The sequence below is a fragment of the Armigeres subalbatus genome, chromosome 1, assembly GCF_024139115.2.
Source record: "Armigeres subalbatus isolate Guangzhou_Male chromosome 1, GZ_Asu_2, whole genome shotgun sequence".
Lineage (NCBI taxonomy): Eukaryota > Metazoa > Arthropoda > Insecta > Diptera > Culicidae > Armigeres > Armigeres subalbatus.
The window spans coordinates 177,564,420-177,578,612 of NC_085139.1; the positions used below are offsets into that span (position 1 = coordinate 177,564,420).

General features: G+C 38.7%; 1 protein-coding gene across 1 annotated transcript in view; it reads right to left on the minus strand.

The window, feature by feature from the left end:
• The window catches only part of LOC134205560 (espin-like), a 45,855-nt gene that overhangs the window by 1,350 nt on the left and 30,312 nt on the right, over positions 1–14,193 (minus strand). Inside the window, exons 4-5 of the mRNA XM_062680891.1 lie at positions 518–772; positions 128–384 (exon numbers count right to left, since the gene is read on the minus strand). Coding sequence (XP_062536875.1) covers positions 128–384; positions 518–772 — 512 coding nt within the window. The remainder of the gene's footprint in view (positions 1–127; positions 385–517; positions 773–14,193) is intronic.

Below are 14,193 nucleotides of genomic sequence, written 5' to 3' on the forward strand. Positions count from 1 at the left end.
GAACAATCAACTAATTTCAAATTGAACTGGACTGGATTGTTCGATAGACTTGTAATATTTGTAAACAAGAGCATTTTATATTTCATATTGCTGTTTTTTTCAATGAACGTATTTTTATCCCACTTACTTGAGCTTATTTTCGGCCTCCTCCTTCCGAGCCATCAGGTCCCGCTTCCATTTGGGTATCGCCGACAGCCGGCGGTCCTCGGCCTCCCGGGCCAACCGATCTTCGAATTCTTTCTTCGCCTTCTCGGCCGCCTTCTTGGCGAGCATCTGGCGCTTCCAGTCGGGAATGAGATTTCCCTGGTGGTCTCGGTCCGGTACCTGTAATAACTTATCAGTTGAATTGATAAGCGCAACACGGGGGACGGAAGACAAGGGGTTCCGTGGGAGAAAGAGAAAAATGGTTGCAAATGGTGAATGAAAGCGGTTACGGTGCATGAAATGTGGCAAATGGTGTTGATGGTGAGTTCGATCTGTGTTCGACGTGCATGATGAGAATACTTTAGAAAGGTACCTGATCCACATAGTTTGCCGCCGTGAATTGCCGGGTGACTTCCGAATACACCTCGGTGGCTTGCTTGTCCTCCAGTTTAGCTCGTTCGACTTTCATCTTTTTTACCCCGGCGATGTCCTTGGACATTTTAAGTTCCGCAATCAGGTCGGTCTTTTGCGAGAGGAACTGTTCGTTGGTGGAAGAAAGGCACTGCATGCTCATGCTGCGTGTGGGCGCTGAAAATGTCTTCGAAAGCATTTTGTCGGTGCGCCGTAGCTGAAACGAAAGAATTTGTGGAACGTAAAGAGTTTTTTATTTTTTTCTAGTGGAATGTCTTTGCATATCGTACGAGAATTATTAAATTTAGTTCTACAACAAGGGGTGGAAATAAACGGAATAACACATGTATCTTATGAAAAGTACAAAACTGTAATAATTACGCATACGTTAAAGGACTAGATCCAGTAGCAAGCTGTAACTGAAAGATTTACAGTAAATGTTTTGAACACAGATGAGTTAAAATATTTCACAATCTTTTCAACTGACCTTTTAATCTGTCTACGGGTGCGCGACGTTAGGCATATCTTTATTTTCTTCAATGGCTTGAAATTTCTATTGAAGTTTGGCCTGCAATTGAGCCATTAGCCAGAAACCCATACAAGAGGCATCGATTAGAGTTGGTGAGTACAAGATCATCTCTAAACCAAATAGCACATGAACATCTTCCTAAAGGTACTTCATTTTCAGCTAGTTACATTAGTGGCATTGACAAGAGATCAGGACACACAAAAATTAAATGACAATGACAATAATCTTGGAATTCAAATCAATGCACTTTAAGGAAAGCCGATTTTAAAGGTGGAAAAAAGTTGTTGGGAACAACTCAAGTTCTTAAATCTCATGAGCGAAACAAATCAAGCGCGAGTCAAAATCCACCAGACTCGTGGCCCAGAGAATCGTTCATGATTCAACTCGCATTTTGCGTCACTGCCTGCTTTTTGAGTGTTCATGTTTGTCGAATGCATTGAATTAACTTTCTTCGCCCAAGCCAATGGATAATAAATCCATATGGGTCATTCCATATGAAGTGACCAAGAAAAAATCCAAACGTGCAAATCCAAACGTTGGACCTTCCCACGATCAATACGACCATCCCCTTTTCGGACAAATGTGTGAAACCTATCATATTGATTTGTTAATATCTCTGGAACTGTAAGGTAATAAATCTAAGGTAACCATTCAAAAGAAGATTTTTCAATGAATTTGTTCCTGCCAGGACTACCTGGCGACCTGTGGTTGTTAGATGACAAAACCATTTTTTTTTTTCCGGAATTTTCCTTTAAAAATTAATCCGAATAACTACAATTTGTTTCTCACCCTTAAAGATTAAAATTTTTGAAATAACACTCAGTTGAATTATTGGTACACGTAGTTTGGCAGTGCTGGCAGAATAAATAATTTTGGTCGTCGTTTCAGTAAGGCTCCTTCTTCTGCAAAGTTTTTCGGTATCCTTGGGGTCAACCTTTAACGTAATATGTCACATGGCTTAAGAAAATCTGAATTCTCTAGGAGTTTAAAATGCAAAAAATTGGATGGCAAATAATATCCAATTATTTTCAAAATACAGAAAATAAAATCATCTCAAAGAAGACTATTCTTATGATGTTTGTTTTTGGTCTACTATTTTCATATTTTGGTAATTATACATGCACAGTTGACAATTTTCGATTCCTTGGTTAATGTCCCATTCCCGCAATGGGAAAATAATCAGTCTTTATCTTTCTTTTGTTGTTTTTAAGAAAATGCTTGTTTAACGATGGTGCAGTTCTTGTTTCATTTCTATGTCCCGTTACACAAATGAAACAAGAACTTCATCAATGTTTTCATCATCATCATAAATTTAGTATTCTTCGTTCCCTTCCTTTCCTACTGTGATACTGTATTCCTCAATCCAGATTAAAACACGAGTCTTTCGGTTCACTTAATCTAACGTTATTTTTTAAAAATATAATAGTATAAAAAACATTTCGGCTTCGTAGCGCTTAACAGCATATGAGCCGACAGCTTTAGAAATTAATTAATGATTTATAATTTAAAAAAAAAATCTTTCCATAGCAGGTGCAATAATATAGTACCTATGTGAGTAATAGTTTAATAGTACGCTTTACAACAATACATAAAAGCTATTCCTTCCAAAGTGACTACGTTGCCAAGTACATTATTTTCTATTCAAAGTTACATGTTTTGCAATTTATTTTAAGAAAACAATCTCTCTGAATTCTTGGCAATTCCATAAAAACTAGCAAAAAACGGTAAAGGTTATTGAGCATGAGCATGAGCATGAGCATGAGCATGAGCATGAGCATGAGCATGATTGACCGCCCACGGTTGCTACTCCGTTATTGCCAGGTCAGCTGTAATTACACAGAGAACCAACAGATGATGTTTGGGACTAACATCATCCTCAATGTGTAAGTACTGGTGACCACAAATTTAAGCAATACCAGCGCCGGCCGTGTCCGAATGCAGGTCAATTAGGGAATAGGTAGGAAATTGTTGACGTGATACTCGCTTTGATGGAAGCCGACGAGTCATCTGCACTTCCACGAGAAATCACTGGGATGTTGGATATATGGGGTAGGGAGTGTAGCTGGGTTCGTTTTGGTAAACGGCATGCCGGGTGTAGCGTGTAGTTTGATCGAGGTTAAACAAAATACATTCAAACGCGCATTAATTTTACGACTTTCCGATCGCAAGCGAAAAAAATTCGATAATTTCTATGAACGCGCGTTCGTTCTGCTTACAAAATAAAACACGATCGGACGCAAACTATTTTTTCTCGTTAATTAATTTATTCATTGGCAAAACGCAGAAAATAATTTGAAGACCGCGCAATCATTCTGCTAAAAGAAATACGATCGGACGTGGACAAGACTTGTATTTTATTTTACTCACCCGCACAACGCAGAACAAATGTTTCGATGACCGCGCGAGCATTCTGCGTGCTGAAGGAAACACGAGCTAAGTTTTCTCGTTTAAAAATTGATTCACCTGCGCTCTATAATTTATTCACGTAACGCAGAATAAATCTTTCGATCATCCCGCGATCGTCTTGCGGGCTGATAGAAACACGATCGGACGCGAACTCCGAAAATACGATTCAATCGGCACAATATTAGGTCACAATTTTATGTTGAATAGGAACAAGTATTAGACTCATTTCCAGCTCTAGCATTCCTAGAACATATATTAAATTACACATTTTGAATATAGTGTACACTACGCTACAGAGAAGTCATATAGAAAGAAATGTTGAGCGACAAAAAAAAAGTGAAACTTCAGAAGATGGGGTAATATGAAATTCGAGGTTTCAAATGCGCTAAAAAATTCTTTAAAGTGTACAGTCCCGGGCAGAAGATAATGGCTCATTAACAGTAAAACGTGATATTGATAACAAAGCATGATATTAACTTGTTTGAAATAAGAGTGAAAATAACAAGCGAAAATAACAAAAAAATGCACCGAAACATCATAAAAATATCAGGTTTTTCCATCACAAGAACTTATCAATATCTTGAGCTATTAGTTTGTTCTTCTTAATAGCAAAACCCGATATTTTTATGATATTTCGGTGCATTTTTTTGTTATTTTTGCTTGTTATTTTAAACAAGTTAACATCATATTTTGTTATCAATATCACGGTTTCTACCGGGGTACGTGAAAAACTACCAAAAAAGTTTTAGAACTAACAGATTGTCAAGGGAATTCAAAGTTATCAAATTTAGGCACGCGTTAAATAATAAAATCCATGTCTAATTGTTTTCTCTATGAAGGATCGTTTATCAAGTCCGTTGATAGGAACAAAATCAAATTGTATTGAATAATTAATTGTCGAATAATCTGATTGTGTAACCTGAATGTGCCTTGTGAAAAATTAGTGATGAACTTAATTCAAATTCAAAAAATCACTCAAATAAAAAATAAATTGGAAAAATTCTCGAAGAGAATAAACATTTCTGACAAAAAGAATAATACATATGATAATGTGAGGCAAAGGCAATGATAAAATCTTTCTAGGTGAAGAACCAATTTAGTCCTTTTCGATGTCCTTTCCTATTACACTCAACCAGCATATGTCAGACCTTCCTATAACTCTACAGGAACACACTGAAGTCTGTACAAAGACTTATACAAAAATTGTATAATACCTCACAAGTATTTCTTGCAATAAATACCTAACTAAACGTACATTCCTAGTGCAAAAAACTAGCAATCTTGCACAAGCCACAATTTCAAACAGATTCCAACAGGCTTTCATACTGAATCAAATAGAAAATCTTACACCTGCTGGTTGGGTGTACCTTCTATATTTTAAGATACAAGGGCAACGCTGCTATTGCTAGATGGAATAGATTGAATTTCGTGGCAGGCAAATGACTTCCGGAAAACCCGCAATTTCCTTCGCTTTTTTGATATTTGTGTCAAATTACCTGATCAAAATATGTATAATTTCAATATTTGCTTGAGAGTCTACTAGTGATGCTGGAACAAGTGCTGGAACCATTTCACGTCATATTATATTACAGAAGTTTGGCGAAATACTTCCGAATTCACGTTTAACGCAGAAAACTGAATGGTGACTAGTTTTTGTATTTTTTTTATCAAAATCACTAGGTTCTACCATAGATATAATTAATTAGGGGGAAAGACGGCCTTGGCAGGTTCTGCTCCACTATTGGCAGGGGGTTTTTGTTGACCAAATTTTATTAAACTTGTCCACAATATTCTTTGATATGCAAAGAATGTTTAGACCAAACTTGAGCCTAGTCAGTCCTAAAAAACCCCCTGCCAACAACAGAACAAAACCCGCCAAAGCCGTCATTCCCCCTAATATTAATTAATTAATATAATATAATTGGTTCTACTGAATTGGAAATAATCATTACGTACCTGTATCTGACTAAAATCTTACCAAAAAATGAACCCTGAGATTTAGAACCATTTTCCGGAGGTAGATGCGGAATCTAACGTCGTAGTTTATCCGTAGTTGAATGGGTAAGATCCAGATCCAATGAAATGGAATCATCCATTTTTCGGGTACTTTTATAAATAACTATAAACTTCCATATTCTATCACTTTATAACACTTTTTTTGCTAATTTAAAATTTTTTTGAACAGAAGAAACTTTTGGCGGAGACAAAAATACGTCCACCCAACATCACGACATACTTCGATCCTTCTAGCAAAAACGGTAAAGGTTATTCATGTATAACAAAATCTTATGTAATTGATAAGTTTCATATGAATCATATAACATTCAGAACTCCACAACTCAAGAATGGCTCATAGTACCTTGGGGTTTCGGGTGTATCTTATGCTAAATTCTCTGGAGAACACGATGCTGGTGTTATTTTCCAAATAAAAATATATTCATTGGCAGAAAAATACAATTTATACTTAAAACGCAAAAATAATACAGATGGCAACACTTCTACTGAAAATCGATCTTTTTCTCAAAAAGTTTGAAGAATTCTCTTCAAAAAACATAAAAAGAAGTTATTTGTAGCTTTAAAACTGTCCGAGATATGAGTCGTTCAAACATATGGTTTTTACAAATTGTCAAAAACGGGGGTGTCAGGCCATTTGGCCGAACGCCATTTGGCCGAATGCCGTTTGGCCGAATAGTTAAAAAAAATTGACCTCAAATTACGAGTTGCGAATAGTGAGAAATAAAACGTGAGTAATGTGAAGTAAGAAGTGAGACGTGAAAAGTGGGAAGATAAAGTGAACAGAGAACTGAGAACAGAGAACTTCTTCCTTCTTCTTTTTTCTCCTTCTTCCTTCTCCCTCTTCCTTCTTCCTTCTTCTTTATTACGTCTTTCTTTTTCCTTCTTCTTTTTTCCTTCCTTTTTGTTACTTCCTTCTTCGTTCCCTTCTCTTTCTTTTTTCTTCTTCCTTCTCTCTAATTCCTTCTTCCTTTTTTTCTTCTTCTTTTTTTCTTCTTCCTTTTTCCTTCTTCCTTTTTTCTTCTTCTTTTTTTTTTCTTCCTTATTCATTATTTCTTCTTCCTTCTTCCTTTTTTTCTTATTCCTTCTTCCTTCTTCATTATTTCTTCTTGCTTCTTCCTTCTTCATTATTTCTTCTTCCTTCTTTCTTCTTCCTTCTTCCTTATTCCTTCTTCCTGCTTCCTTCTTCCTTCTTCCTTCTTCCTTCTTCCTTCTTCCTTCTTCCTTCTTCCTTCTTCCTTCTTCCTTCTTCCTTCTTCCTTCTTCCTTCTTCCTTCTTCCTTCTTCCTTCTTCCTTCTTCCTTCTTTCTCTTCCTTCTTCCTTCTTCATTCATCATTCTTCCTTCATCCTTCATCCTTCTTCCTTCTTTCTTCTTGCTTCTTCCTTCTTCATTCTTCATTCTTCCTCCATCCTTCATCCTTCATCCTTCTTCCTTCTTCCTTCTTCCTTCTTCCTTCTTCCTTCTTCCTTCTTCCTTCTTCCTTCTTCCTTCTTTCTTCTTCCTTCTTCTTTCTTCCTTCTTCCTTTCTTTCTTCTTCCTGTTTTCTTATTCCTTCTTCCTTCTTCATTATTTCTTCTTCCTTCTTTCTTCTTCCTTCTTCCTTCTCCCTTATTCTTTCATCCTTCTTCTTTCTTCCTTCTTCCTTCTTCTTTCTTCCTTCTTCCATTTTCTTCTTTTTTCTTCCTTCTTCCTTCTTCGTTCTTCCTCCTTTCTTCTTCCTTCTTCCTTTTTTTCTTTTTCCTTCTTCCTACTTCCTTTTTCCTTCTTCATACTTCCTTCTTCCTTCTTCCTTCTTCCTTCTTCCTTCTTCCTTCTTCCTTCTTCCTTCTTCCTTCTTCCTTCTTCCTTCTTCCTTATTCCTTCTTCATTCTTCTTCCTTTCTCTTCTTTCTTCTTCTTTATTTTTATTTCTTCATATTTATTCCTTCTTCCTTCTTTCTTCTTCCTTCTTTCTTCTTCCTTCTTTTTTCCTCATATTTATTCCTTCTTTCTTCTTCCTTCTTCCTTCTTTCTACTTCTTTCTTCTTTCTTCTTTCTTCTTCCTTCTTTCTTCCTTCTTTCTTCTTTCTTCTCCCTTCTTTCTACTTCTTTCATCTTTCTTCTTTCTTCCTTCTTTCATCTTCTTTCTACATTCTTCTTTCTACATTCTTCCTTCTCCTTCTTCCTTCTTTCTTCTTCTTCCTTCTTTCTTCTTCTTCCTTCTTTATTCTTCCTGCTTCACTTGTTTTTCGTTTTTCTTCCTTGACTCTTTCTTCTCTCTTTCCTTCTTCTGTTTTTATTCTTCATTCAGAGAATTTCAACTATTCGGCCAAACGGCATTCGGCCAGATGGCGTTCGGCCAAATGACCCTTTCGGCCAAATGGCATTCGGCTAAACGGCATTCGGCCAAATGACCCTAAACCAAAACGGGGGGTGCTCGCATTTGCCGTGTGGTTGTCCAATCATCAAATAAATTTGGATTTTTACATATAACCGATAGATAAACAAATCCACGAAATTTGATAAAAATCGGTGTAAGTCGATTACAAGTGGTTCGGTCACTTGGTATGGAATGACCCATATGGATTTATGGAATTTGGTATGAATTAGGTGTCCTATCTGCGTATGAATTAGGTGTCCTATTAGGAGGCTATCTGCGAGTTGTGGTGCCTGCCTAGGATGTCGTGGGGTTTGACAGTGGTCTCTGGATATAAAGCTACATGTATCCGAAAGCAAGCTCTGCCAAAGCGACCAAAGTGCTGCTCAAAGCGCAAAAAGGGCGATAAGCTGGATTGTAGCAACTATCACGCCATCACATTGCTGAACGCCGCCTACAAGGTACTCTCCCAAATTTCATGCCGTCGACTAACACCAATTGCAAGAGAGTTCGTGGGGCAGTACCAGGCGGGACTCATGGGCGAACGTTCTACCACGGACCAGATGTTCGCCTTACATCAGGTATTGCAGCGAATACAACGTACCCATACATCATTTATTCATCGACTTCAAAGCCACATATGATACAATCGATCGGGACCAGCTATCGGAGCTAATGCACGAAAACGAATTCCGGATAAACTAAGACGATTGATCACGACGACGATGGAGTGAGTGATGTGTGTAGTTCAAATTTCAGGAGCATACTCAAGTCCCTTCGAAACGCGCAGAGGGTAACGGCAAGGTGATAGCCTTTCGTGTTTGCTATTCAACATCGCTTTGGAGGCGGTAATTACGAAGGTCAGAGATTAACACGAGTGGTACGATTTTCACGAAGTCCTTCCAGTTGTTTGATTTCGTCGACGGCATAGATATTATGACACGTAACATTGAGAAGATGAAGGAAGCTTGAATCAGACTGAAAAGGCGAGCTAAACGGACTGGACGTCGAATACGAAGTCCGTTATAGGAAGAGGCTCAAGAGAGGACAATGTAGGCCACGAGTTTGCATCGGGGATGACGAAATCGAGGTGGTTGAAAAATTCGTGTACTTGGGCTCACTGGCGACCTCCGATAGCGATACCAGCAGAGAAATTCGGAGACGCATCGTGGCTGGAGATCGTATGTACTTTGGACTTCGCAAAACGCTCCGATCGAATAGAGTTCGCCGCCGTACCAAACTGATTATCTACAAAACGCTTATTAGACTGGTAGTTCTCTACGGACACGAGACCTAGACGATGCTCGTGGTTGGTCGTGCACTTGGAGTATTCAAAAGGAAGGTGGCGCATACCATCTATGGTGGGATGCAAATGACTGACGGTTCGTGGAGGAGATGAATGAACCACGACTTGCATCAGCTGTTGGGAGAACCATCCATCGTTTACATTGCTAAAATCTGAAGACTGGAGTGAGCCGGGCACGTAGCCAGAATGTCGGACAGTAATCCGGTGAAATTGGTTCTTGACAACGATGCGACGGGAACAAGATCTTGACAAAACAAATAAAAATGCCAAGCAGGTTGCGACAGGATAATCCACGATGAATTACATCCCCGGAACTTCTGCCGCAGGAGTGGATGAAAGCTTTCGAGTGTCCCATCTACAAAAAGGGCGATAAGCTGGATTGTAGCAACTACCGCGCCATCACATTGCTGAACACCGCCTACAAGGTACTCTCCCAATTTTTAATCTCCCAAATATAATTGGAAATTCAATGACATGTAAAAATCAACCAGGAAAACGAACAAATAAACATTTTATATTCACAGGTTCTGGAAACCCGGAATTTCAGGCACAAAAGACCAACATAAAACTATTAAACAAACAAGGCCTCCGACTCTTCATTCCTCTCAGAATCTCATGAGTAATATATAAAACGCCATAGTTTCTTGATAAGGTGAAACTGGCCATTCGATGTTCACGGAGCAGGTTCCGGAAATCCGGAATTTCCAGAACAAAAGGCCAACATAAAACTATAAAACAAGCTAGTCGTCCGACACATCAAACTTCTCAGAATCTCATAAGTAATCTACCCAAGTAACATTTTTAGTTTTATAACGGCCATAAAAATTAATGTTTGCTCTACATGACTTCTATAGAACCAGCATTAAACCAAATTGTTGCTGAGGTAGAAAGCGCCATAGGCCAATAGTTTCTTGGAAGGTTCCGAGAACCCGGAGTTTCCGGTACAAAAGACCACGTTAGGCTATCGGAATGGACTCCGTAACTTGTTCCGTGGCAATAAGATTATCAGTCCTTCTGGCATTTTCTGGGTTACTCAAGAAATTTTCAGAAGTTCAAGGTGTTGGAAGACTGATTTATATTTATGTTTTATGTAGGTTTTTATCACTGGAAATACCAGGTTAATGGAACCTTTTCCGTGGCCATTTCTACCCTACAAAAAATTTGCGATGTTTTCTAGATTACTCTTTAAATTATGAGAAGTTTGAGATCACTTTTACGTGGTGTACTTCGGAGTAATATATCCCGCCCTAACTTAACCCATGTTTCGAGCTAGGACAATAAATTGTGGTAGTTAAGGATTACGCTACCAATAGCAGTATCTAAAGTATAACTAAATAAACTTTTCTCTGCAGATGATTGATTGACTCAAATTCTCTCCGTTAGGCTAAACTGTATGCAGCGGAAGTAAATTTTGAATTCAATTTTAATTTTCACTAATGAGGGATCAAATGTCCCCATATTGAGGCAATAACTTAAAATCCAAATATCCTAAAATGATGATGGATTGTTTATATTTTTATCAGTACGGATCATTTTGTATATTTTTTACTAAGTGCTGTGAGCATTTGGTCAATGTTGGGAGTAGTTATTCAAATTTTGCGTTGTCTTTAGATTTTTAGAAGGTTCCAAACGCACAAACCGATCTGGTTGGTTTGTACCCGAGCAGGAGCGACGACCTCGATAACAGAAATTGGTATGAACTAGCCTTGCATAGGAGGTAATTGGTATTTGGTTTTGGAGGTAACAAGGTATTTTATGGGCTTCGTGGCCGTGCGTTTAGCGACGTTAATCGTCTAAACGCATGGGCTATGGAGTGTGGGTTCGTTTCAAAGGCAAATCTTTATAATGCGGCACATCAAACTTCATGTTTTCAAATGTTATGGCATTGTATGGTATTTTTGCACTTCGTGAGTCATATTTGAACCGATTAGAACCTGTAAAAGGATTAACCGAGTACCGGTTCAACTGTTTCCAAAAATTGACCCTTAAACCTATGGCTTCATCTAGTCCAACGTGAACAACGACGATATTGTCTCGAACAAATGAAGTCTACAAAACTGGAAATTTCTAACTAAAGTTTGTCACTCTCAACCTGGTAACTATGTATATCCGTACCTACATCTTGCTATTAAAGACAACAATAGAGCTGAAAGATAACAGCAGATTCTGTTTCAATTCATCTCCTGTTCTTTGCACCGCACTATCATTCTCTACGACCGAACGTTGTTATTCAGTGAGCCTACCCACATCGTGTGCGATTGGGATATGTCAGAGGAACCTATCGTCTGTGTTATTTGTGGTCATAAAAAAAGATCCGCGAAAAGTAATAGAATGTGTCTATTGTCACAAGTGTGAACACTTCAAGTGTAAAAATGTGATAGGCAATGCCGTCAGAAAGTTGCGAGAACAAACCTACTTTTGCTCTCCGGAATGCATCATTATCTTCCAGCAATCATCCCATACCATGGCAATGAAGTCTCAGGTTCTGAAGGAATTACGTAACGTTCTAACGGAGGTGCGAGTTACTAGAACTGCGTTTCAAGCTGTGAAGACTACTGTTGGAGACATAAAAAAAATCAGAATTTTCTTTCGGAAAAACTGGACTCTCTACTGGGAGAACTGAAATTACTAAAGGATGAACAGTCTTCGACGAAGAAAGATATCCTACATCTGCGAGGGAAACAACAGGCAACATCGGATACTGTGAATCAGCTTGAATTAGAAGTGGATCGTCTCAAAAGAGCCGCGATATCAAGGAATGCCGTTATACTTGGAGTCCCTATGAAGAGAAACGAAGAAGTTCAAATGACGGTACGCAAAATTGCAGCTGCTGTTGGCTATCAACTGCCCGACGGTGCTATCGAGGAATCGAAACGACTCGTCAACAAAGACGCCAAACAGTATGGAACTAGCGTGCCACCCATTAAAGTGTGTTTTGCAGACGAACGTGTCAAAGAGGAATTGTTCAGTCGAAAAAAAATCATGGACCTTTGTTAGCTTCTGCTGTCGATCTAGCTTTCAACCCATCCACAACGAAAGTAGTTTTGCGTGACGAGCTCACACCATATGGTATGGAGCTGCTGAAAGAAGTGCGAGAATTTCAGGATCTATCTGACATCAAATTCGTTTGGCCAGGTCGGAATGGAGCAATACTAAAGAAGAAAACCGAAGGCTCAAAGGTGGACATAATTCGGAGCCGCAAGGATGTGAAACGGCTTGGACAGATCAGCACTAGAAGATTATTGAACGACTCGGGTAGAAGCAGTTCGAACACTTCATCACCAACCGGTTAGCCTTCCTTGAAACGTTGGGAATAAGCGAATCCTCGAGGTATAATATTTTGTAATAAAGTCACTGTATACTAATGTTATGTATGATTCAGAAGAAGATTGGTTGAGAAATAAATGCATTGGGAACAATAAAACGCTGGAAATTGTTCAATTGAATTTCAGAGGGATGAATTAAATTTCCAAATTCGATTTTGTTGGGGAGATGTTGGTTCGTTATGGGATGCGGATTGATGTAATCGTGATGTGCGAAACGTGGATCAAAGAAGAACGTAAAGGGCTACTCAAGCTCAATGGATATAGAGGCGTGTTCTCATGTAGGAATCATTCACACGGTGGATTAGCAGTTTTTGTTCGTAGTGATTTGGTTACAAGTATTGAGGCGACTTCTTTCTGGTGTGAATCTGATTGATCTCCATGCTATTTATAGACCGCCGGCTTTCGATAGTAGAAAATTTAAGGCTGAGCTTGACGAAATGCTTTCAAATACTCCAAATGGAAATAAATGTGTGATTTTTGGAGACTTGAACATTCCCACTAACTCGCTTTCAAGTGCAACTGTTTGTGAGTATATCCAACTGCTCACAGCGTATAATACAAATACAAATGTGACGAGACCTGCTAGCAACAACATATTGGATCACGTTGTGTGCACCGAACGTTTAGCAAAGTCCGTAGTAAATAAGACGAATGTAACAGAATCAGCGACCATTGTCTAATCGTCTCTACATTAAAACTGAGTAGCACTATTGAAACCAGAGTGCTGCAGAAGAAAATTGTCGATAACAGACGTCTTAGCGAATGCTTTTCAGCTGCAATCAATGAGTTACATACCAGGTAACATGACAGCTAGTGACAAACTTTCCCACGTTGTAGACTTATATAGTACGCTTTTAGCGCAATACACTAGAACTGTACGCATGAAGGATAGAGACAAAGGAAATTGCCCTTGGATGACTTTAGATATTTGGAAGCTGATACGCATAAAAGAGAATCTTTTGAAAAAGAACAGGCGGACTCCTGGCGACACCGACACCAGAGAATTATTACCACACGTGTCTAGTTTGCTGTGCAGTAAAAAAGTGCAAACAAGACGTGATTATTACCAAAATTTACTATCAAGAAGCGGTCACAGAGATGCATGGGAAATCGTTAACAATATACTGGGGAAAGATCAACACCGAACCAGGACAATAGCTATCAATGATGGAGACCGAATGTTATGTGACATGAACGAGATTTGTTCGGCATTTAACGACTTCTTTTGCCAGGGGGAAGTAATCTAGCAGCGTCAATCCCTAGCGTTTCGAACAGTCTTTGTTTGGACACGCGAATTCCCCAACCCACATCAATGTACATGCGCCCCGCGACAGTGAATGAAACCATCACTTTGATAAACAATCTTGACTCCAACAAATCTTGTGGGCCAGATTTGAAAAATCCATTGTTCTTGAAGGATCATTACCTTTTCTTCCCCATGCTTTTGACTGATGTATTTAATGAAATCATACAAACAGGTCATTATCCAGATCGCCTCAAAACTGCCCGCGTAGTATCAATTTTCAAAGCCGGTGATCCGAAAAACCTAAACAACTATCGACCGATCTCTTGCATTTCTGTTGTTAACAATATAATAGAAAAATTGCGTGTGAAAAGGATTAACAACTATTTAAGCCACTTCAACTTATTGTACACTCATCAATATGGATTCCGGGAAAGATCTAGTACTCTAACTGCCAC